The following is a 24,074-nucleotide window of genomic DNA, read 5'->3' as shown; positions in this document are numbered from 1 at the left end:
ACTGCTCCTCTCTCTTCTTTCCTACCACACTGGGTCAACTCTTCTGATCTTACTTTCACTTTCACTTTCAAATACTTTTCTTGGCATCAAATTTCTGTGTATTCTGTCCATACCACTTCAAACCTCAATAAAATGCACCAGTGATGCAGTAAGACTGAGATCATCACCAGACTAAATACTTTTTACTCGAACTGTAAAATTTCCTTCTCTCCACCTAAAATGTTGTGTTGTAAAAGTATTAACACTATAATATGATGCCAGTAAAGGAGAGTGTTTTGGACAGGAGGCCAAGCCATACTATCATCTTATTCCATTACTATGCTGCATGAAATGAACAGCAAAAGGAAAAAACATTGGAGCCAAGTTAAGATGAAACAACTATAACATATTCTATCAAAAGGACAATAATCTGGGTCAAATTATGAGGAAAGAACTATAACAAATTCTATAAAAAAGGGGAAAAATCTAGGTCAAAATAAGGCAAAAGAACTAAAACATCATCAAGGTCATCATCATCCTGATCTCTTTTTCACACTAATGACTAAGGAAGGTTCCAGAGCAATAAAGAAAAGAAAAGAAAGACATTAACTACCCAGTAATAGTCAGCCCAACTACATGGGCCTTACACTCACCATTCTTGGTCAAGTTAACGTGAAAGAACTGTAACATATTCTATAATGAGAAGTCACCATCTAACCTGATCCTGGCCAACAAGACCTTGATGAAGGATACGGTAAAATTCTGTGAGCATGTCCTGAGGTGGTGGAATGTCATGTCGCCGCACCATCATAACACACAGCAGCCGATAAGCTATAACCTTGCCTTTGTGATGTGACAGCCCCATGCTTAATGCCTGCAACACCAACATGAAAGACGTCATTGTGGTAACTTGGGTACAAAATTACAGTAAGTATTTGATATATGCAAGTGATATGTTAATAATAATGATGATGACGATGACGATGACAATGACGATGATGATGACGATGATGATGATGATGATGATGATGATTGATGATGATGATGATAACAATTATAATCATCATCATCATCAACATCAACACCCAGACCTCCTCTCCTACCCTAGGGCAGGGTGAGTAGTAGCAACGTCCAGACAGACCAACTTTGCCCAATCCAATGGGCCACTCTTCCATCCACACCATCATTCAAGCCCCCAGAATCCTGGCTCTATCTGGTACACAAAAAACATTCACCACATTCAGTAGCTTCACAAAAATGTATATATGTATTCTCCTATCAATACATTTTTCCTGAAGCTGTCGAACCATGAATATAGCATCCGTGGTCCCCCTACCTGGCATAAACCCAAACTGCATCTCATCAATATTCACTCTTTCTATAATCATATCTTCTAAAACTCTCTCCATTACCTTCATTATCTGATCTAAAAGCTTTATGCCTCTATAATTTCCTCTTTCCAGGGCATCACCCTTCCCTTTATACACATTTACAATTACACTCTTCAGCCAATCATCTGGGACAACACACTCATAAATTATCCTATTTATCAGGTCAGTGACTAACCTCACTCCTATATCGCCTAAGGCCTTCAACATTTCGGCAGTCAACCCAGACACACCTGCTGCCTCCCCCACCCACATCCTGCCTATTGCCTCACTCACAGTAGCAGCATCAATCAAAGGCCAAGGGCCAAACACTGGATCTACTGGCTCCAAACCTTCCCCGTCCCAGTCAAACTCCTCATTCAACAACCGGTTATAATGCTCCCTCCATGCATCTTTGATATCCTCACTGTTCAACACTACCCTTCCATCATCATTCCTCACACAATGCTCACCTATAATATCCCGATTATCCCTCTTCACCTGACCTGCCACACTAAATATCATATTTTTCCTTTCCCCATGATTTAGGTTATCAAGTAATAGTCTCTGTGACTCAGACTTTGCCCTGTATACCTCTCTTCTAGCCCTCCGCTTGGCAGCCAAATATTCCTCTTTGCTACCACCCTTCTTCCATTCCCGGAAAAGCCTTCTTTTCTCCTTAACTGTAGCTTCTACACCCTCATCCCACCACCAAGTTACTCTATGTCTTGGTGGTCCTCTTGTCCAACCGCATGTTACATCAGTAACTCTCAAGAAATTGTTTTTGAGGGCTCTATACTGTTCATTAACACCTCTGTCTACAGCTCCCTGTTCAGCCACCACTCTCCTCAACTCGCTTTAGAAGGCATCCCTTACTACTTGGTTTTTCAGCTTCCATATTTTTCTCCTAGGTATATAAGTCCTCTTTTTCATCACTTGTTCTTTAAGCACCATATCACAAATCAATAGTTTGTGCTGCTGCACACACTCCTCACTTCCTATAACTTTAACATCCCTCACTAACCTCCTATCGGCCCTCCTAACCAGAAAATACCTCACTAACCTCCTATCGGCCCTCCTAACCAGAAAATAATCTATCTGACTGCTATTTCCCCCAGACCCATACGTAATTAACCTACTGTCTCTTTTCCTAAAATATGTGTTGCCCACAATCATCTCCATTGCCTCCCCATAAATATATATATATATATATATATATATATGGATGGGGTGATGAGAAATAAAAACACGAGTAACAGAGAGAGGGATGGTGTTGGTAATGAATGGTGATGGATGGAATATCTCAAATTTAACGTATGCTGATGATGCAGTGCTACTTGTAAATACCGGACAAGAGCTTGGTAGACTACTGTAGAGTTTTGTGGATGTCTGTGAATGTCGTGCCTTGAGAGTAAATGCAGAAAAGAGTAAAGTGATTGTCACAGAGAGAGAAGGTGACTCCCAGTGTGATGTTACAGTGAATGGAGAGAGACTGGAAATGGTGAGAGAGATCAAATACCTGGGTACAGTGAGAGAAAAGGGAGGAAAATGTGAAAAAGAAGTGGAAAGTAGGGTGACACAAGGAAGGAAAGTAGCTGGTGCAATGAAAGTCTTGATAAGAAACAGAGGCTTGAGTGTTGGAGCTGTGCAAGGCTTACATGAAGGAGTGACAGTGCCAACTTTAACATATGGGTGCCAGGCTATGGTCTGGCATGAAAATGAAAAGTCAAGAACAAGAGCAATGGAATGGGACTGCTGAGGAATGTATGTGGAATACTGTGAGTGGAAACAATACGGAATAATGTGATTCGTTAAAGATTCAGACTGAGGAAGTCCGTGGACACCAGAATTGAAGAGAGCGTACTGAGATGGTATGGTCATGTGGAGAGAATGGATGACAACAGAGTGGTGAAAAAGGTATATCTGAGCAAATATGAAGTGGGAAAAGGTGAGGTAGGCCAAGAAGAAGGTGAAGGAATATGGTGGAAAAATGTGTGAGGAAGACAGGTATGGATGTTGGTGAGGCTAAGGGACTGACAAGAGATCGAGCTGGCTGGATGAATTTTGTGCGATGTGCATAACCAGGGATTTGGCACTCCTTTTAAAGGTGATAGTGTTCACATTGGCTCTTTGTGTGAAGCTACAGAACGTGGTGAAATTTTTTGGCCTATCTGATGAAGCCAGGATTTTGAGGGCTTGAATGATGAGTGAATGGAAGCGTGGTCCATTGAACTGGACAAACTTTGGACGTCTGGACGTTGCCACTCTGCCCTAGGGTGGGAAAGGCGATCTGGATGTTGATGAATGATGATGATGTAGTGGTTCCTTGAATGCGAAACCTGGGGAGAGTAGGTTTACAACTGAAGAGTTGTGGGGAAGGATGGGAATGGAGTGTTTTGGTGCTGTGATTAGGTGAGGTTGACTGAGATGTTTTGGACATGTGATGAGGAGGAAGGATGAAAACTGGGAGTGGAAAGTGAGAAGTGTGAATGTCGGGGGTAGGGTTGCGAAAGGCAAACCTAAAAGACCAGGGACGAGGTCATAGAGTGTGACCTCAAGGATAAGGGACTGAACAGGGAGACTGCCAGTGACTGAGCAGCATGGAGAGCTGCCATTAGGTGACCAAGGCCAATACATGCAAACATGTTGGAGCCTCTATAAATAATACAATACAATTATACTAACCTTAAAACACCAAGGGGCCACCAGAGGCAGAGGTGGAATGAGGTCAGGAGGTTCAGGGCTGCTTTGGTTGTCCATGCTGATGCTCTGGTTGTCTCGTAGCTGTAACACATATCAAAATCATCACTACCATCATCATCATCACCCAGAAGTCCTTTCCCACCTAAGAATTGGATGAAGTGGTGTCAAGAGACCCCAGATTATGACGACACTGGATAAACATCCACACTCATGCACTTCACACCACCTATCATTCACATGAATTGATTATATGAATAATTTAGGGATAATAACCAGTAATTTCCCTGGTGGCATTACATGACTAGCTGAAGGTTGTTCCATCCATCCATCATCCAATCCTATGTTGCCCCATGAGGTGCATAGGAGCCCGGGGCTAGGAAAGTTCTATCTATCTATCTATTGCCAGACGCCATAATCCCGTATGGGGTGGCCATTTGACTCTGGGTTATTTGTTTTACAGGGAGGGGCACTAACCCTCCACCAACCCACTTGACACGTAGGGAGCACGTATGGTTTGGTTATATGGTTACCACCCAGCGTTGTAAATGGTTTCTTGGCTTACAGGAAACCATTTGGCTAGTTGGTCCTGAAATTACAGATGAGAGTGACCAGCCTCACTCATCCCTGAGTGGCATTATGTGAGCAATAAACACCAACCACCTCTTAGAAATAAACCTACGCAGGCTCAATCAAATTGGAGTGCATTATTTACCCAGTAAACCACCAGGCACCACAATTTGGTTACATGGTTACCACCCAGCATAGTAAATGGTTTCCTGGTGTACAGGAAACCATTCGGCTTGTCACTCAGTGTAGAGTCACTCATAAGAAGAAAGAACAGGAAAGAATAAATGAAAGAAACACAAAAGAGGAAGTGTAAAGTCACCCATTGGCAGAAGGATGAGGAAAGAATTAAGTACAGAAAGAGTGAAGAGGAAGGAAGGAAAGGAGTGAGGAAAGGAAGGGGCTGACACCCGAGAGCAGCACTACATCGAGTGAGTGGTCGGTGAGCGCCCCCACCTACCATTCATATAATTCCAATAGCAGCATGGGTTGGTCATCTACCCTTAAAGCAACTGGACTAGAGCAGCACAGCCGCAGAGCTTTATATCTTAATGTACGTATCATTCTACAATACTGTTATCATCCGCCATACGATGTACAGCAAGGGTATCATTATGGTCGACTAACAAGTTAGAAAAGTACATGCGATTTCCAGTAATCTTTGTCCATGGTAGGCAAAAAGGCAAGAAACAAGATTATGGCACAGGGTGGTCATACATAATGCTTCTCTTCTGCTCTGCTGGGCACTTTCTTGTGTTTCATGGAAATGGCCCAGTCAGCATTACCATCTGTTCTACAGTACTGCTTCATTTCCTACTCCCATTGCCACAACCAGACCCACATCAGCAGAAAGAGCCATCCCCACAAAACACAAGATATCACTAACTCAGTTTCTATTGTCAGTTTGTTTTCATCTGAAGAAGTTGGACTACTCCCACAGCTTGATTACTATAGTCATAGTTGCATGAAACTCAATGCACATTTGTTGCTCGGCAGGAATGAGTCTCCTGGTTGCTAGTCAAATTTACCCTCCAGTCCGACTATTTGGCCATCAAATGAGCTGAAATGGGTTACAGAGCTCTGTCAGGTGAAAACAAACAGACTACAGTGGGGGACAACTTATGAACCACCCTGTATATTACTTTCACTGCCTGAGTGAGAAAAGTATGGTACCTTAACCAGTGTATCAGTGAGGTCAGCAAGGTACTTGAAGATCTGTGCATGACTAGCCACAGATGCCACCTGGTTGGGGTCCCCGAGGAGGCCCAGCACCCGCCGCCACAACACCACTGCTACGTCCGGCAGCCAACCTCGAACCGCGCCGCCGGACATCACTGAACGCTGCTCACTTAACACCCCACCCTCTAGTGTGTCTGTTGTCATGACAACAAGAAAAATAAATCAATCAATCAAGTATATTGGTATATCATGTTTGTAATTAGAGACCTGAATGGAAGAGTTGAAACTGACTCTGTAAATAATGTAATGGATTATTGTGGAGTGCCAAGGGAGGAAGATATTTAACGGAAACTGAAGGACGCTAGAGAAAATGCTGAAATATGCCTGAATGATTGTGTGAGTATACAAAGATGCCCAGGAGTGTTGTTAATGAGTGGATGGTGAAAGAATGATGTCCTCATAGTCTGATGTAAAAGAGTCAAAGGCATGTCTGGGTAGTGGCAATGTCCGGATAGAAAACAATATCCCCCTACTATACCCAGATCCTACCTATACCCACCCTCCAACCTACGCCTAACCTATTTGTACAGTACTTCTGCTTACTTTGGCAGTGTTTTGCAGTCATTCAGGCACATTTAGACATCAACACACACACAGGAATATCGAAAATAATTTAAAACACCAAGAAAACCATGTTAAAAAAAAACACACACTGAAAACCGTAAAATACCATACCTATGTACTGCTGCATGTACAATGCCCTTCCTAATTCTGGCACTGCTTTCAGGTCAATCTGCCATATTTTGACATCAAAACACAAATACGAACATCCAAAGTACATGTAATGCTAAACACCAAGAAAATCATGAAAAAAAAATACCAGTATGTACACACTGTACAGTACCCTTTCTAATTTTGGAACTGATTTCCGGTCACTCTGCCATACTGAGACATCAGAACACACATAGGAGAATCCATATTTATGATAAACACCAAGAAAACAATGCATAAACAACAAAAATCCACAAAAAAACTGAAGACAGTTGGAAAATCAGTTATCTTTGTGACACGAGTGATGGATGCTCCCGGGGCGAGCACACACACACACACACACACACACACACACACACACACACACACACACACACACACACACACGCACGCAAGCACACACACACACACACACACACACACACACACAAAATTCATGGCAAATATGCCACAGGAAATTGGTTAAATTGGTATAAATGGTATACCATCACCATTGCTGGCATTCATAAGATTTGCAAATAAAAACACAGAGAGTAAAATAACAAAACTGCGGTCAGAATACATGGTGTTCAGGAGTAAAACCTACCTTCATATAACTTTCCACCAACCTACTGCAAAATCTTGCCCCCATCTTGCAAAAGTTAAACGTATGTCTAGACGCAGAATTTCATGAGCTTTCTTGTGGATTTCGTGGAATTTTGATATGACCAATAGTATCTGAATAAACTGCCAAAAACTAAGTCACAGGTCATTGCTTTCAGTGTGAGGAAGGGGAGAGACTGAGGGAATGAGGGGGAAGAAAGGACTGGCTAGCATGGCAGGGTGCATGGAAGGGTATGGAGGAGGGACAGAAGGGGGGGAAGAAACAAGGTTGTGGGCTGGATTTTCACACTTCTGTCACGAGGCAGATGGGGGCTTCCACCTGGTATGTGGCTTATGATCTGCCTTACACGTGCACTGGCCATTGGGAAACACAACTCCCAGCGATCGGGAGACTTTGGACGTTCAGTGTAGAGGCGGACAGGCACTTTCATCTGACTTGTGGCTTACAGTCTCTGTTACATGGTTGGTGGCAGTTGGGAATGGCTAATCCCGGCGGCCATGCGACAATGGATATTCCGTGGGGATGCGTATGGACGTTTTGACACTGCTTGCAGATTATGGTAGGTATTAATCGGGTGCTGGAGATTCGTAGGGAGTGATCAGACCAGCGCGTGACTTTGACTATTCCATACAGGGGTGGACAGACATTTGAGCTCAGGTTGTTGGTTATGGTCTATTTCCCGCATACAGTCCAGCAACCATGATGCCGATTGTCTGAAAATGTTGGCTGGCCAGATGAAGTTCTCGAGGACTTTTACGTTCGGATAATAGCAAGTAAATTCGGAAAATAGTTTAATAGAGCCAAGGTCCAGTAACCAGATATTGAACAGGTTCAGAAATCACACGTCCAGATAAATGAGGGATTACTGTACTGCATATGACTGTGGTATGCATGATACAAATAAGCTGAATAAACCATCTGGGAGCAGCAAAAATTAAATATAAATCATATACAGGTATACCCCGGTTTAATAATGCAACTGGTTGAGTAAAAAACCCATCATTACGCGGGGTAACATATACCAGGGTAGATTTATCATGTAGAGTATAGGGATGCATTTTTGAGCCTTGGGTTTCCCCCAACCAAGTTCTAAACTCACCCAAATGAGTCCAAAACAAGTTTCTAGCTCACCTGAACCCCCAAATAGCTTTAAAACATGCTAAGCCTAAAGGCAATTTATAACTCACCAAAAAATAAACTCTGAAAATCATCAAATATAAGTCTGAAAAAAGTAAAACTTAGTAAACTGTACCCAAAATGACAATGCTCACCCCATCTATGACTAAAACACATTAATATGTCTAAAAACAGTTTATAAATCAACCTAAACACAAAATTTAGGTCTAGAATATCATCAAAATTGGTTTTAAAAAATCTAAACCCATTGTTAAACTGGGGTTTGGCCATCGTTAGGCGGGGTATGGTGGTATATCTACCTCCTTTGCTATGCCAGGGTATCGCATCCAGGGCTATCATATATCAAGGCATACCTTTATTCCAAGTGAGATGGTTAAAGTGAATGAACTATATTTGGTTTGTTTTCATCTGATGGAACTGGACTACTTCACAACTTGAATACTAGGTCATAGTGGAATGAAATCTGATGAGCCCTCGTTACGAGACAGGTATGAGCCTGCTAGTTAGCAATCAGATCAACCATCCAACTTGACTTAACATAGCCATTAACTATGCTCAAAAGTGGTTAAGAATTGCCGTCATTAAAGAATGAATGCCCCATAGTTATGATGCTTGGAACAACATTTCACTCTTATGGTAGCAGCTCCGAAGGATGGTGGCAGCCATCCATCTACTAGCAGCAACAAGAATGAAATATAAATGATATACTGGGAGTGATGTGGTTAAAGTGATCAACTACACTACCTGGTCACTCACCTATACTGTTTGTGTCACCGCCAAGTTCTATTTGCATCGGAGAATCTTTCATGGATGACGACTCAACTCCAGAAGACGGGGAGGGGGAGGGTGTACGTGAGTCATCCTCCCCATAACCTGTGATGCAAATGATATATCATAATAATAATAATCACCACCACCACAATCTTGTAGCCTTCATTAACCTTCTACAGTACAGTTGACATGAGATTTTGTGGACTACTAGGGAGGAAGATCGGTCTGTTCCTGCAAAAAGTCCATTCCTGTAAAATATATTTGTACTTAAACAAAATCAGTGGTAATTCTTCACCAAATGGGCATGGCGATTCCACCCTAATAACAAACTCATGATCTCAAGCTAAGTAATTTTGGTACATATGCAACACAGATAGTTAATGTTTCAATTGTGACTGCAAGAAACGATATATACCTATTTTGGGGTATTTAAGGAAGCAGCAAGGTTGCCCGCAGCAGTGTTTACCAATGATCTTTCCAATTGGCAGCATTGTTTACCAAATATCGCTCAGACTGGACGTGTCAGTGTATCCCATGTCCAAGCTATGTGAAACTTAATTATTTAACCAAGACTAACGCAACCTAACTTGCGTTTGACAGCCAACTTTCAGATTTAAAGACGCGCCAGGAATGTTCAACAAGGCCAGCTACTGCTAGACGTTGCCAGAATATTTACGCATTCTAAATCCTCATTTATAGCTTTCAGAGGTAAGTGTTACAAAAATGCCCAGTGACTGTGGTAATTCAGGAAAAATAACAAGTACAATAACCTTGTGAAAGATGCATTTCAATAGAAAATATGGAAAGACCATGCCCGTTTGCTAAAGAATTAATAAAATAGCATCCACTCACCACCCACTCAACACTGAAAGTTGTGCACCATGGGTCTGAACATTGTGTAGGCCATGGTGACTGCGGAACTGCCACAGCCACCCATTGCTAACTTGGTGGCTGCAGCTAGAATTTCAACACCTTTCACCATAACACCATTCACTCACTGCTGCACACACCACTTCATCATACCGGAGTCCAACTGCAATTCACGAACAGTTTTCATATGTTTCCGTGGCTGTACATCATTATCTTTGTTTGAAGAGCCATCAACAAAAAACATGGATGCATATTCAGTTCATTCAGGCTTTGCTTTTGGTATATCAGATACAGTTTGCTTCTTCACTTCGTACTCCTCACATGCATGCACCACTGATGAACCATTTTCATCTCGTTTTGTTTCGTTTTTGAAGGCTCCAACATGCTTGCATGCTCGGCCTTGGTAACCTACTGGTGGGTCTCCATGCTACTTGATCTCTGGCAGCCTCCCTGTTCAGTCCCTTAGCTCTGAGGTCACACTTAATGACCACGCCCCAGGTTGTTTTTGGCCTACCCCTCGCATCCCCACCCGTAATATTAATGTTTCTCACCTTCTGAACCCAATTATCATCCCCCATCATATCTACATGCCCAAACCACCTCAATCTACCTCTCTTTATCACAATGCCAATGCACTCCAGTCCCACCGTACCTCTCAACTCTTCCATCATAAACCTGGTCCCCCCAGGCCTTGCACTCAGGGAAGCACTGCACATCCACCTAATCATTGTCATTTCTGTAAGTCTGGGCCTGCGAATATCCTCTTCCTTTACTGCCCAGGTCCCACTACCATACAGCATTACACTCCTAACACATGCTGCAAACAAAGATCCCATTGCACGTAGGGAAAACCATCTTAATGTTAGGAGAGGCAACAGCTCCCTGAACTTCTTCCAACCACTCCTCACCTTAGCCACAGCTGGTGGCTCCTATTCATAAATGGATTATCATTAGCATCCATATTTTTGCATGCCAAATGAAACCACTTGCTGCAGTAGGCTCACTTCAATGTTTGTGCACTTTTTAAGACAGACCCATTGCAGCAAGGGCACTGGTGTTGTTTGCTCATGGTTGGCAAAAAATGAAAGAAGAAAACAAAAACAATGACAACAAAAACAGCAAAAAATATATACAATACTACCCAGGATAAACCTGGGTAGTGCAGCCCCCATTTGTTTCACCCTAATTTGGGGGGGAGGGGGGGAACAAAAAACACAAACAAAAAAATTAAAAAACAGGGTGTCTGTGAGGTCACCACGAGCAGGTGGGGTACGACTTGACTACACTTCTAGGAGAGGTAACCCAAACCGAGGTGCCGCAAAAGCGCTGAGATGGTATTTTACAACTTCTCCCAATTCGAGCTATATGACAGCAGCAAATACATCATTTTTATCGTTCTTTTTCTGTGCCTGCCCTCCTCTCTTCCTATTTCTCCTATCTTTCCTGTCACTTCTTATTCCTTTTCTTTCCTTTACAGGTGGCTTTACATTGAGTGACAAGCCAAATGGTTTCCTGTAAGCCAAGAAACCATTTACAATGCTGGGTGGTAACCATATAACCAAACCATACGTGCTCCCTACGTCTCAACAAGTGGGTTGGTGGAGGGTTAGTGCCCCTCCCTGTAAAACAACTAACTCAGTGTCAAATGGCCACCCTTTGCGGGATTATGGTGTCTGGCAATAGATAGATAGATAGAAATACATCACTTAGGCAAGACCTCATTGGTTACAACACTGCCACTGCAATATTTTGACTCAAAACTGTTGGGTTCCTTGTAGTGTTAAAATACTACTTCAAACATAAAACATCCCCCACTGAAGCATGTACTGTACATGGCACTGCAATTACAACAGCTGGTAGAAGGTTAAAATAGTCAAAAGTGTAAAAAGTATATCAGTGGTCGTATCAAACCTGAATTAGGCCAATATGACTTGTATAGAACACTGTTGCTTTGCTTTATCAGTAAAGTTTATAATAATATTCCAATCACTGTTTCATGGACATGGACTTGACGTGGGCTTGACTTCTGCTCATTGGTATAGACCTGACTCTCACCTTTATGATGACACTGCCATCAAAACATGTTACAAACAATGTTGATGTGGATGCACCCTTTTGAAAACTGGGGGGAGAGGGGCGGACACTTCCATATATACACACAAGTGGACACATAATGAAAAGACTGACAAATACTATGTGATCTTAAACAAGTGAATGACAAAGAGGTAATAAAAATAATAATCAAGAGACATGTAAGAGACAGACACAGATAAAGTACAAACAAAAACAGTGGGACCTACCATGGGATAAGGTCTCTAGTGACTTGGATCTTAGGTTGTGCATATAATGGTGTCCTCCCAGGTGCCCATCACACTCCCCTGCAGAGTAGTGGTAAAGGGTGGAATTGTGGGTGGGGAACGAAGGCATAGACAAGCAGCTGCATTTTCGTTGTCTTAGGAAGCATTCTAACACCTTTTCCTTGACAATTTACCTTAGTGTTCTCTTATGTGTTACTTTACCTTGAACCAGAATACATGAATGGTATGTAAAATTATATTAGAAATACACTGGAAAGGAAAAAGTGCTCAAAAGCATCCTTAGCCAACAGGAATATATGCAATGGAGCCATTGTACTGTATATATAGCATACCCACATTTAGAAAAGCTGAAGCATGCCCAAGTTGGTCCAAAACTATTCCATCTCTCTCATAAGCAACTTCAAAATGTTGGGCAGTAGTGAGACACAGGCTAGAGCTTGAATTTTTTATTTTCTCTAACATTTTGGGCTACACAGAACACCTCTTCAGAGGTTCTATGTATCCCGAAACATTGGAGAAAATAAAGAATTCAAGCTCTGACCTGTATCTCTCTCCCACCCAACATTTCCACTGTTGTAATGTATCATCTACATTTACAATATACAACTTGTTCAATTGTGGATGCTGTATAATTCTTCCACCTCGACAATTCATGGCACTGTGAAATCAAGGTACAGGCCATTACAGGGAGGTCCGTAAATAGCGCTCCACTAGACTCGCTTAGTAATACCTTATGCGTTGTAGGACAGCTCACTTTGCTGGTGCGGGAATGAATGTGGCAATGGGAGTAGGAAGTGAAATGATGAAGGATGGACACTGATAACATTGACTGAAATGTCCTCTCAATACACAAGAAATTCCCCAGCAGAGTGGAAATGGAGTACAGTGTTATATATGGACCACTCAGTATTTTCATAAAGTTAGGAAGCTTTCAACCACTTCTCCTTATGTTTAATCCGACATTTAGCATGGTGTGTGTTGTGTAACCTATTTTTATATTAAAAAGACATAACACAGGAGAACAGTAAAGTGTAATAGGCACTATATATCTCTCAGGAATAAGTAATATAACCTCTTACAAGCCAACAAGCCATATTCTTTTCATTTCATGAGAATTTCTAGCACATCTTCCTTTGCAAACCACACGTTACCATTTCCTTTTAGTTACTTATGTCTTTGTAACATCAACGTAGCATGCACCACATACTGTAATACAGACTACAAAAATACACTGATGTGATGTATGGAGAACTAACATAATACAGAAATTCCTAACGTCTCTTTAGTGATATATGGTATTTTTTAGAGCACTACAATTATTCTTATTCTACTGTATGTTATAGATATCTGTTTAATAATATCATGTATTATTAGTTTCATTTTCTTTGGCAACGCTTGAAACACTCATGGAATTTTCCATATTATACAATCGCCTCCAATTTGGAACCTAAAGTTGTGAGACCAATGGTAGCAAAGCAACAGCCACAGACACTCACCAATGTGGTAAATGTGTGAGGGATAGATGGGAATGGGTGAGGGAAGAGAGGAAGCCATCAGCTAAACTAACCCTCCTCCTGCCATTACCTCACCCTTCTCACAAACAATTACCAGACATGAGGAATATCTGGTTACTGCTCCCCTAGTACTGGTATGTGTCTCACATCTATAGGTCTGAAATGGTGGGCATGTGTAAAATGTCAAACATTTCTAAAGTGTACATATTTGCATGTGTCAGTCTTGTTCACATGATAGCAGCTCTCCACGCTATACCATCTCTGGTGGCATCTCTGTTCAATCCCTGTATCCTGAGTTGTTTTGTACAACCTCAACCCAAATCTTCATATAATATGCTAAATGAGAGAAATTAGCTGGTAAGGAAGAGGTGCTTGACAATCTTAACTTACAAGAACATGACCCTATATGTCAGCAATATTGTACTGTACCTCACAATTACAAGTGTGTGTGTGTAATTCACCGGGTCGGTCAGCATCACTTGATGGTCGTGATTGTCAGCTTTTACCCTCCTGGAAGGGAGCTGAGAGCTCATATAGTCCGATCTAAGGGCAAGGCTGTGACGTGTGTGTGTGTGTGTGTGTGTGTGTGTGTGTGTGTGTGTGTGTGTGTGTGTGTGTGTGTGTGTGTGTGTGTGTGTGTGTGTGTGTGTGTGTTTTTTTAGATCTACAGCAAGGGTTGGGGAACTTATTAGGGTATTACCCAAAAACTTATTTGTGTAAAATAAAATTACCCTCAAAAAAAAAAAAAAAAAAAGCCACGACACATCTGTCAATACTGTAGTACAGCAGCTAAGCAACAAATATCATGATCCATGATACATGGTTTTACATCTTGTTCAATAAAACTTACATCATTTACTATATGTGAAAAATCAGCACAGTAATATACTGCACACACCTCTCATACCACATGCATTACTCCCAAAATTTTTAGATTTACCCCATTTGGGGTAATTTATCCCCGTTCCCTAAACCCTAACCTACTGGGTGTCCTGCAATATTTTTGAGAATCCTTATAGGAGTTTATCCTAGGGCTCATTTTGAGTAATAAATGCTTTATTAACATAAATCTAATTCTTAACTGTTTCAGAGTTACAATTACTGACAACATTACAAGTTCTATTCGGAAAGTATCACCCTTAATGCTCTAAAAATATACACAGCTAACCTGTTAAGCTAGGATACTAATCCCCCTCAAAAATGGCTCCTTCTGACTTGACATTTGTAGCCCAGCATTCTTTCCACTGCCTGAAACATTTTTCAAGTTGGTTTTTGGTATCTCCTGCAAGTGCTTCGTTGCATTCGTCATGATCTCTTCTCTTGTCTCAAATTGAGAACCCTTCAGTGGAGTCCTGAGCTTGGGGAATAACCAAAAGTCGAATGGAGCCATGTCTGGTGAACAGGGAGCCTGCTGGACCTACAGGATGTTGTGCTTGGCCAAAAATTCCTGAATCGGTAGAGAAGAACGGACAGGGGTGTGGTCATGGTGTAGCTTCTAACTTGTCGCTTTCCAAAGGTCTGGTTGCTTACACTGAACTGCGTCACAAAGATGATGGATAACATTGAGGTAGTGATGTTCGTTGACAATCTGACCTTCTGGTACATATTCGTGATGCAAACACCATGGTGTAAAAAAAAAAAAAAAAAAAAAAAAAAAAAAAAGTCAACACATGAGTGCATTTCACCTTGCTGCAGTCCTGTCATGCTTTTTTTGGCAGTGGCACCTTGCATGCTTCCACTGGGACGACTGTGCTTTGGTTTCTGGGTCGTAACCCTACAGTCAAGTCTCATCTCCGGTGATAACAGTTTTCAGAAAGTCTGGATCGCGATTTGCACACTCCAATATGTCTTGAGAAATGTTCACTTGAGAGAAGAGATCATGATGAATGTGACAATGCACCTGCAGGAGATACTGAAAACTGACTTTGAAAAATGTTTCAGGCTGTGGAATGAAAGGTGGGCTACAAGTGTCAAGTCAGAAGGCACCTACTTTAACCCCTCATGGGCGGGCAACCCATCTATTATACGACCGTGTGGAGCGGCATATTTTCAGAAAAATAAAGTATCAAGGAATAAGCCCAAACACGCATAAATCGATGAAAAATGAAGGCAAGAGGTGTTATATGCGCCTTTTGGTGCCGAGATGAAATGGCAGTTGTTCAAATGATGATGGGGAGATACTTGCACGTACAGCTGCTACCCAGCGGGCCCGAAGAAGTCAAACTGTCACGTGTAAAGATGTTACCCGGCTGATGGGGGTTAATGCATTATTTACACTGTCCAATGTTTTCAGAATGTTATGTATGTGTTTTCTATTTTACCTGAACGCTTATAACAATAAAACTTACGTATGTATATTCTGTTATGCTTGAACACTTATAACACTACAAGTTATGTACGTATGTTCTATTTTACCTGTTTCAAGGCTTGGGTGGGTAGAGGGCAGGAGAGTTGGTAATATGGATGCCAAACTGCCCAATTTTGCCAATAAATTGGGACAGAAAATGGCCTGACGTTACATAATAACGCCCGCCTGTTAGGGTTACGAACACATCTCTAATATGTAATGATGACTTAATGTACATAATACACCTTAAAATTTAGGTAACAGCATAAGAATATCATCATTATCTAAAATCTGCAGACTTACCATGGATGCTACAGCCACGCCCATGTCTCCTTCTCACAATAAGGCTTGACTCTGAAAGGGATCGAGTGAGCCTCTTGTAGCTGTGATGGTGGTGTGGGTGTTGGTGGATGTCCTGGTGGTTGTGGTGGTGTGGGTGGTGAGGGTAGTGGTTGTGGGGGCGTTCGTCTGTGCAGTGATGAGGTGATAGCTTGGGGCTCCCACCACTGCCCCCGGCTTTAAGGGAACCTCCACCAGCGCTGCCTCGACGCTTACGTGCGAATGGACTGCGCTCACTGCTTCCTGAAAAGATGGTAATAGCCAGTCCTTTATTACCTGTAGTGGCAAAATGGTTACAGCCAATTCCTTATTAACAGTAGTGACAATATGGTAATTCCCAATTCTTTATTATCTGTAACGGCAAAATGGTTACAGCCAATTCAATATTACCAGCGGCAACAACATGGTAACAGCCAATGCTTAATTATCTGTAGCAGACACCCTGAAAAAGAGATGAAGTTACTGTGTGATCTGTATGCATACAGTGGAATTTCAAATTTTGACGGTTTAGAATTCAACAATTCAAATTTCGATGCGTTTTGGAGTGGTCCACCTACCTCACTTTTCGATGCAAAATCGCATTTTTCGATGCTCTCAGGGCCTGACTCCAACCAAAACAAGCAAAGATAATATTTTTGATGTGAACCAAAATGCTAGAGGCGAAGGAAAATTATGAGAAAAAGTATAAGCCTAACATAATATGTGACATGTGTCAAGAAGAGAATGAAAATCAATATCATTTATTCATATGTGAAGCATACGAAGATATGGTTCTGAGTCAAATTCACTGTCAAATCAATTCGCCGTCAGATAATTCCTCGTCAAAGCATGGATGATTTCCCGTCAGGACAATATGCACCCTGGATGATTCCCCGTCATTCTATAAATATACCTATTATTAATTAACTGTGGTAGGTGGGGGCGCTCACCATCCACTCACTCGATGTAGTGCTGCTCTCGGGTGTCTGCCCTCTCCTCTCCTCTCTCCATTCCTTCCTTCCTCTTCTGTCATTATTTACTTCATTCTTTCCTCGTCCTTATGCCAACGGGTGACTTTACACTCCCTCTTTTATCTTTCTTTCCTTCATTCTTTTCTCTTCCTTCTGCCTATGGGTGACTCTACACTAAGTGACAAGCTTAATGGTTTCCTGTACACCAGGAAACCATTTATAATGCCGGGTGGTAACCATATAACCAAATTATGGTGCCTGGTGGTTTAGTGGGTAATTACAGCACTCCAATTGGACTGAGCCGGTGAAGGTTTATATCCAAGGGGTGGTTGGGGTTATTGCTCATGTAATGCCACTCAGGGATGAGTGAGGCTGGTCACTCTCATTGTAAATGTCAGGACCAAATTGCCTAGCCCCAGGCTTCTACGCTCCTCATGGGGCAACGTAGAATTGGATGATGGATGGATGGATCAATACTTTAATAACTACAGTACATTTCAGGGGGATCCATAAAAGTCTATGTTCAATGGTGTAGGCTTTGGATATTATTTATTAGTTGCACCTATAACAATTGAAATTTAAGGAAAAGAATCAATAACAGAAATACTAAAACAAAATGAATTACAGGTGGTAGCAAATACACAATCTAAAGGTGAATATAGGGAAGAGTAAAGTGATGGTCACTGAGAGAGGGGAAGTCTGTGAATGTACAGTGAGGTTGGATGGTGAGGAAATGGAAAATGTGAGTACGTTTAAATACTTGGGGAGTGCGATGAGAAAGGATGGAAGTTTGGAGGGTGAAGTGCTTGAAAGGGTACAACAAGGAAGAATGGCTGCTGGTTTGCTGGTTCCTTAAAAGCAGTGATAAGAAACAGGGAAGTGGGCATGGAAGTGAAAAAGTTACTACATGACAGTATTGTGATACCAACTCTAATATATGGAAGTGAAGCATAGACATTGTTGGAAGGACATGAAAGTCAAGAGTGAGAGCAGTGGAAATGAGTTATTTAAGAGGAGCCTGTGGAGTAACATGGAGACATAGGGTGACAAATGAGGATATAAAGGAGCATTGTGGTGTGGATGTGAATGTGACAGGAAGCGTTAGGAGGAACACACTGAGGTGGTTTGGCCATGTGGGGAGGATGGAGGGTGTGAGACTGGCGAGGGGAGTGTGAGTGAGGTGGAGGGGGGGAGAGGGAGGGGGAAACCGAGGATGAGGTGGAGGGATGGAGTGGAGAGGTATATGAGTGGGGCGTGTGAGATACGAGCAGGGCAGTGAAATGGCGGAGGACAGGGTGACTTGGAGGCAATTTGCTTGTGGCCACCCCATACGGAATTATGGCGTCTGGAAATAGATAGATAAACAGACAGCAAATACAGTAAGCACAATACAGTACTGAAACGAAGTAATTATGAATACAAGGAGGAACACAGAAATGAACACGAGAGACTGAGAAAAAAAAAGTAATCTTGTTTAACCCCTTATGGGCGGGCAACTTACCAATTATACGACCGTGTGGGATGGCATATTTTCGGAAAAATAAAGTATGAAGGAATAAGCCCAAACATGCATAAATCAATGAAAATGGAAGAAACAACGAAGGCAAGAGGTGTTACATTCGTGGCAATACGTCTCTGCTGGCAGTGGAAGGAGGAGGGAGGAGTGAGGGAGGAGGGCGGGTAGGCAGTTTATCACCAGGCGTGCCTGGGGTGAGGCTAGCAAACTATTCATTCATTTGCTTTTTCGTCACCACTGAACACCACATTTATCATTTATGCATTCTTTACAATATTCATTGTCTTCAAAATCTTATGCATGTGATCTCTATTTTACTTGAACACTTACAACAATAAAACTTACATATGTATATACTATTTTACTTGAACAATTATAACACTACAACTTATATATGTATATTCTTTTTTACTTGTTTCACGGCTTGGGAGTGTAGAGGGCAGGACAATAGGTGACAAGGATGCCTTATCACCCAATTTCACCAATAATTTTGGATTGAAAATGGCTGGACATTACGTAACGTCGCCCGCCACCTCACACACGGACGTTATGTAATGTCGCCCGCCTGTTAGGGATTAACCCTATACAGCCTAGGCTGTTTTGAGCGCAACTGCTCAGTACAGCCCTGGCTGCGCAGGTGAATTTCAAATATAGTGCCATGGTGACCAAGGCTGACCCATGCAAGCATGTTTGAGCCTTCAAAACCGAAACCAAAAAAGAAAACAAAACCCATACATTCCAATACGGAATCACACACTTCAATGTTCATCCATGGCTTTATCAAGGTATACATTGAGCTAATACTTCATTACTATATACTTTGGCATCTGTTCTCTCAATTCCTAAGACAAAATTTGGCCTTTGGGAAATTTCATTTTTACCCCCATGTCTGCGCACCACGGACACCTCCAAAAAACCGCCATGCACAGTTAACGGGTTAAAGACAAGAGCTCCCGGATGTGAGTAGATGCCAACAAGAACAAGCCATGTGCAACGGGATGTTTTATTGTCAGCGGCCATCTTGCGGCTGTCCTGCCAGCCCTCTACATCCATGTGCCGCACTTTCAGCCTGTACCTTCCACATGTGGACATGCACTTCGCTGCAATTTAGTTGTATGTATTTTCTTTGTATTTTTGTCACAACGAACCTGTTCCAGGATGACAAGCAAGAGTTGTTCTTCAGGTAGCAGTGGTAATGGAGCAAAGCAGCCTGGCACCTCTAAATCTTTGCAGCCAAAGGAGAAATGGCGATACAGGAAAGGGCAGAAATACACTAAGTATACACTTCCTGATAGTATGGCAATACAATGCAGAACTACAGTTACTTAACCACAGTTATAATTATGAACAAGTGCTTGTGGACCCTTCAGGCCCCTCACATTTGCTCCTGCGGAGGGCTCTCGCATTTATGTGCTGTTCTAGCATAGCGCTGTCACTTGGATTTTGCGGCTAACCAACTGATTGTGTTATTTGCAGCTTCGGGAATGGAACCCAGGTTGTCCGAACGCAAGTCCGAAATAATTTAGCTGTACCTGTGGGCAAAAAATTCTATGGAGATCCTATGCCGGGCACCAGGAGCGGCGTTTTTTGGGTCAAAATGTGATCACTCATTAAATATAGTAAAAGTTTTTCAATCGTGATCGGACCAAGTTTTATCACATCAGAAAATTTTTTGTGATTTCTGTGCCAATTTTGGTGCGATTTGAATGTGTAGTTTCGGTTGCCCAAAATAAACACACGCACATGCACACACACACACACACACACGGCTAGTGCTATAGCATATTAGAAGTTTACAGAGGGTGTGGGCAAAAAATCATAATTTTACGTAGTTAGGTTCGGAGGCTCCGGACCCAAACTAATTTTTCCCATAAGAAGTTCAGTTTAATTTTCGATTATTTGAATTTCACGGTGATTTTTAGGCACCAATGCCCATCAAAATTCAAAATTCCACTGTAGCTTAAAAGAGTCTTAGATACAAAGTTAAATAAATTAGTCAAAGAAATACATAACATTAACCCGCAGTGTCCCGGCAGATTTTTCACCAATGACCCCCCCCCCCCAATCCCGGCTGATTTTCAAAAAATTTTTTTTTGCTAAAACCTCCGCTTTTTATGAGAAATATCGAAAATTCAGAGAGAAAGTTCTCAGTTGAGTTTAGAAATACAGTAGAAGTATGAGTACCTTTACCCTGTTACCATGTTCTCCCAGGCAAGGCTCGAGAGAAAACGTTTTCTATGGGAGGGGTCGCTATTTCAAACCATTCATAACAGGTTAGATATTTACTTATTTGGTACGAATTTATATGTAGTACAAGAGTATATTGATTTTCAGACAATAATATAGGCGATATAAGTGTTGTTCACTCACCAAAACCATCAACATATGGCACTTTCTTATACGACGTTACCACCTCATCACTTCTGCTTCTTTCTTCCTCTGGCTTATTTCTTCCTTTGTCCTCCACCTCAGGAATCACTTTCGCCTTGAATTTCATCATTGGAGAGACCGTGGTGCAACATGTCTTTACTGGCTAGGTCACTGCTAACAGGTGAGTTGCTGAGAAAATGGTGTGCAGCGGGGGAGGGGGGGGGGTCAGGTGAGGCCAGGCATAATCCCTGCCTGGCGTTGGGTAAAGAAAGGTCTCCCACATCTACCTACCAAAAATCACCCGTGAAACTTGAATAATGTGCAAATGACGGACCTCGCAAGTGCAAAACATATGGATACGTCATCAGGTGTCACTGTGACAAAATGTGGTGGCGTATCCATATGTCGTCGGGACACCTCAGGTTAAACACTAAGGACATTTCATCATTCTCCATACGCCATCATAATCCACCTCTGTAGGAGCCAGAAAGTGCAAAAAGGTGTTGCTTTTTTTTTTTTTTTTTTTTTTTTTTTAATGTATGTGACTCCGTGCAAAGGCCTCAGGGCCTATCCCAAGGCCCAGTAGTCCTCCTACATACCTCCACATGTCATCACTTTGGTGCTAATACCCACCGTCCATACTGAATACATGCTAAGGCTGTCTCATACAGGACTGGTGTACAGGAATTTAGCGGTGGCATTTTTACAACATGTAGGCAGGGCTTCTGGCAAATCAGTAAAGTCTGCTTTTATGAAATTCAAATCCTTAAACTGTTCCCTGCCCCAGACGGGATTCGATCCTGGGTCCGTTAGGTCTGCAGGCTGCCTCTCTACCGATTCAGCCACCGCCTCCCCCACACTGTAAACTTACCACAATAACTTGAGTTGTCTGGGTGTGACTCCTCCTGTAGATTTGTAAGTGTTGGAGGGGGCACGGAAGGGTGGGCATCAGGAGTACTGCTATGACGGTCCAACCTCACACTATTCCAGTTATGTACAAAGGTGCTACGCACAGACTGTAAAAAGAAAAAAGTACATTATGAAGATGTGAAAGACATACTATAGAGCCAAGAAATAAATAAAGTTCATCATCATCATCCAGACCTCCTTTCCCACCCTAAGCCAGGGTGAGGAGTAGCAATGTCCAAACAGCCAAAGTCTGCCCAATTCAATGGGCCATGCTTCCATTCACTCATCATTCAAGCCCTCAGAACCCTGGATCCACCTGACAGGCAAAAAAAATTTCATCACATTCTGCAGCATTGTTTTGTTCTTTATTGCCAACCATGAGCAAACAACACCAGTGCCCTAGATGCAGTAGGTCTGTATCAAAAAGTGCACAAGCATTGAAGTGCACCTACTGCAGTGAGTGATTTCATTTGGCATGCAAAAATATGGATGCTAATGATAATCCATTTATAAGAGCCACCAGCTGGGTTTTTGCTGGCTGTGTAGCCAGTGTGTTGCACCAGCTCATGACGTCTTGGCTGGTGGAATAAGCAGAGTCATTAAGAAGGAGCTGGAAGATGGGGATGTTGGACCAATCTTTCAGGCTATCAAAGATGTTTCAAGCAGACTGGAAGCACTAGAGACCAAGGTCTCATCACTCATGGCTGTCACTCAAGACCAGGCCAAGTCATTTGTGGATGCTATTCGGGGGGTCTCTTGTTGGGGGAGGAAAGGATATGCCTGGGGATGTGGTTGAGATCAGTGCTCATGGCCAGGAAAAACCCTTGCACAGTCAACAGGTACTGATTGTAAAACCAAATAGTTGTGCTGCTGCTCTGACGAGTCAAATGGGTCCAGAAGTTATCAGAGGTGTACTTGATTCACTACTGGTTGACAGTTGCTTTAAGACCAAGGCTGGTGGGCTAGTAATGAAATTTCCATCAGCTGAGGCCAAAGATGAAGTGGCTGAGATATTGAATGATCATTTTGGCTCTGATGGCACTTTTTGCAGATCAGAGCCAAAGAAAATGCTGCCAAAAATGGCCGTGACTGACCTTTTCTCTTCCTTTGGTGACTGACATCATCTCAAACATTCTGAATAAAAACAAGAACAAGGAATGACACTAAAACCGCCATCTTGAAAATGTCACCAGAGGTGAGATCCTTCATTGCAGAACAGGGCAACTATATCTATGTGGATATCAGAAGATAACACACTTTTGACAGATTCTGGGTTACACTGTGTCATCAATGTCAGGGTTTTGGTCATACATCTGAGAGGTGTTCTAGAAAAAATGATGAACTTAAATGTGTTTTTTATGCCGAAGCCCATTAATCGAAGGCTTGTAGTAACAAAAATTCTCCAAAATGCATCACCTGCTCTTCCTTAAGACAACAAAAAGCTAATATTAATCCACAGTCAGTTGCCCATTTTGCATCTAGTAGAGACTGTCCAGTTATGATTTCTCATAGGAATGGACTGATTGGTAACACCAATTTTGACCAATCAAAACTCAGATTATGTCCCTCTTGAACCAGTTAAGGATGGGTCTTTTAAATATTTGTTCCATCTGTAATAAGGTAGACCATATTAATGAAACTCTATATCAGCATGAGCTTGACATTTTGTGCTTGACTGAAACTTGGTTGTACAAGTCTGATATTAATATTCTTTGTTGTGCTTTGCCTAAGACACAGTCTACCATAAGTACTCCTAGGCCTGCTGCCGACTATCCAGGAGGAGATCTAGCACTCATCTACTCGGCAGCACTTGCTCGTTTCTCTCACAGACTCAGACCTGACCCCAACTTCATTTGAATTTATATA

The 24,074-nt window shown here is 42.1% G+C and overlaps 1 protein-coding gene across 1 annotated transcript in view; it reads right to left on the bottom strand.

Annotated features, from left to right (window-relative positions):
- LOC145417874 (ral GTPase-activating protein subunit alpha-2) overlaps positions 1–24,074 on the bottom strand; it is a 151,263-nt gene that overhangs the window by 92,658 nt on the left and 34,531 nt on the right. The window contains exons 14-20 of the mRNA XM_080286490.1: positions 22,171–22,315; positions 16,428–16,706; positions 12,246–12,323; positions 9,061–9,177; positions 5,787–5,986; positions 4,032–4,130; positions 698–853 (exon numbers count right to left, since the gene is read on the bottom strand). Of these exons, the coding sequence (XP_080142616.1) occupies positions 698–853; positions 4,032–4,130; positions 5,787–5,986; positions 9,061–9,177; positions 12,246–12,323; positions 16,428–16,706; positions 22,171–22,315 (1,074 nt within the window). The remainder of the gene's footprint in view (positions 1–697; positions 854–4,031; positions 4,131–5,786; positions 5,987–9,060; positions 9,178–12,245; positions 12,324–16,427; positions 16,707–22,170; positions 22,316–24,074) is intronic.

This window comes from Coenobita brevimanus, chromosome 111, assembly GCF_032717465.1.
Source record: "Coenobita brevimanus isolate Jiangsu-jjx chromosome 111, ASM3271746v2, whole genome shotgun sequence".
Taxonomy (NCBI): Eukaryota; Metazoa; Arthropoda; class Malacostraca; order Decapoda; family Coenobitidae; genus Coenobita; species Coenobita brevimanus.
This window is presented reverse-complemented; position numbering and strand designations above follow the sequence as displayed.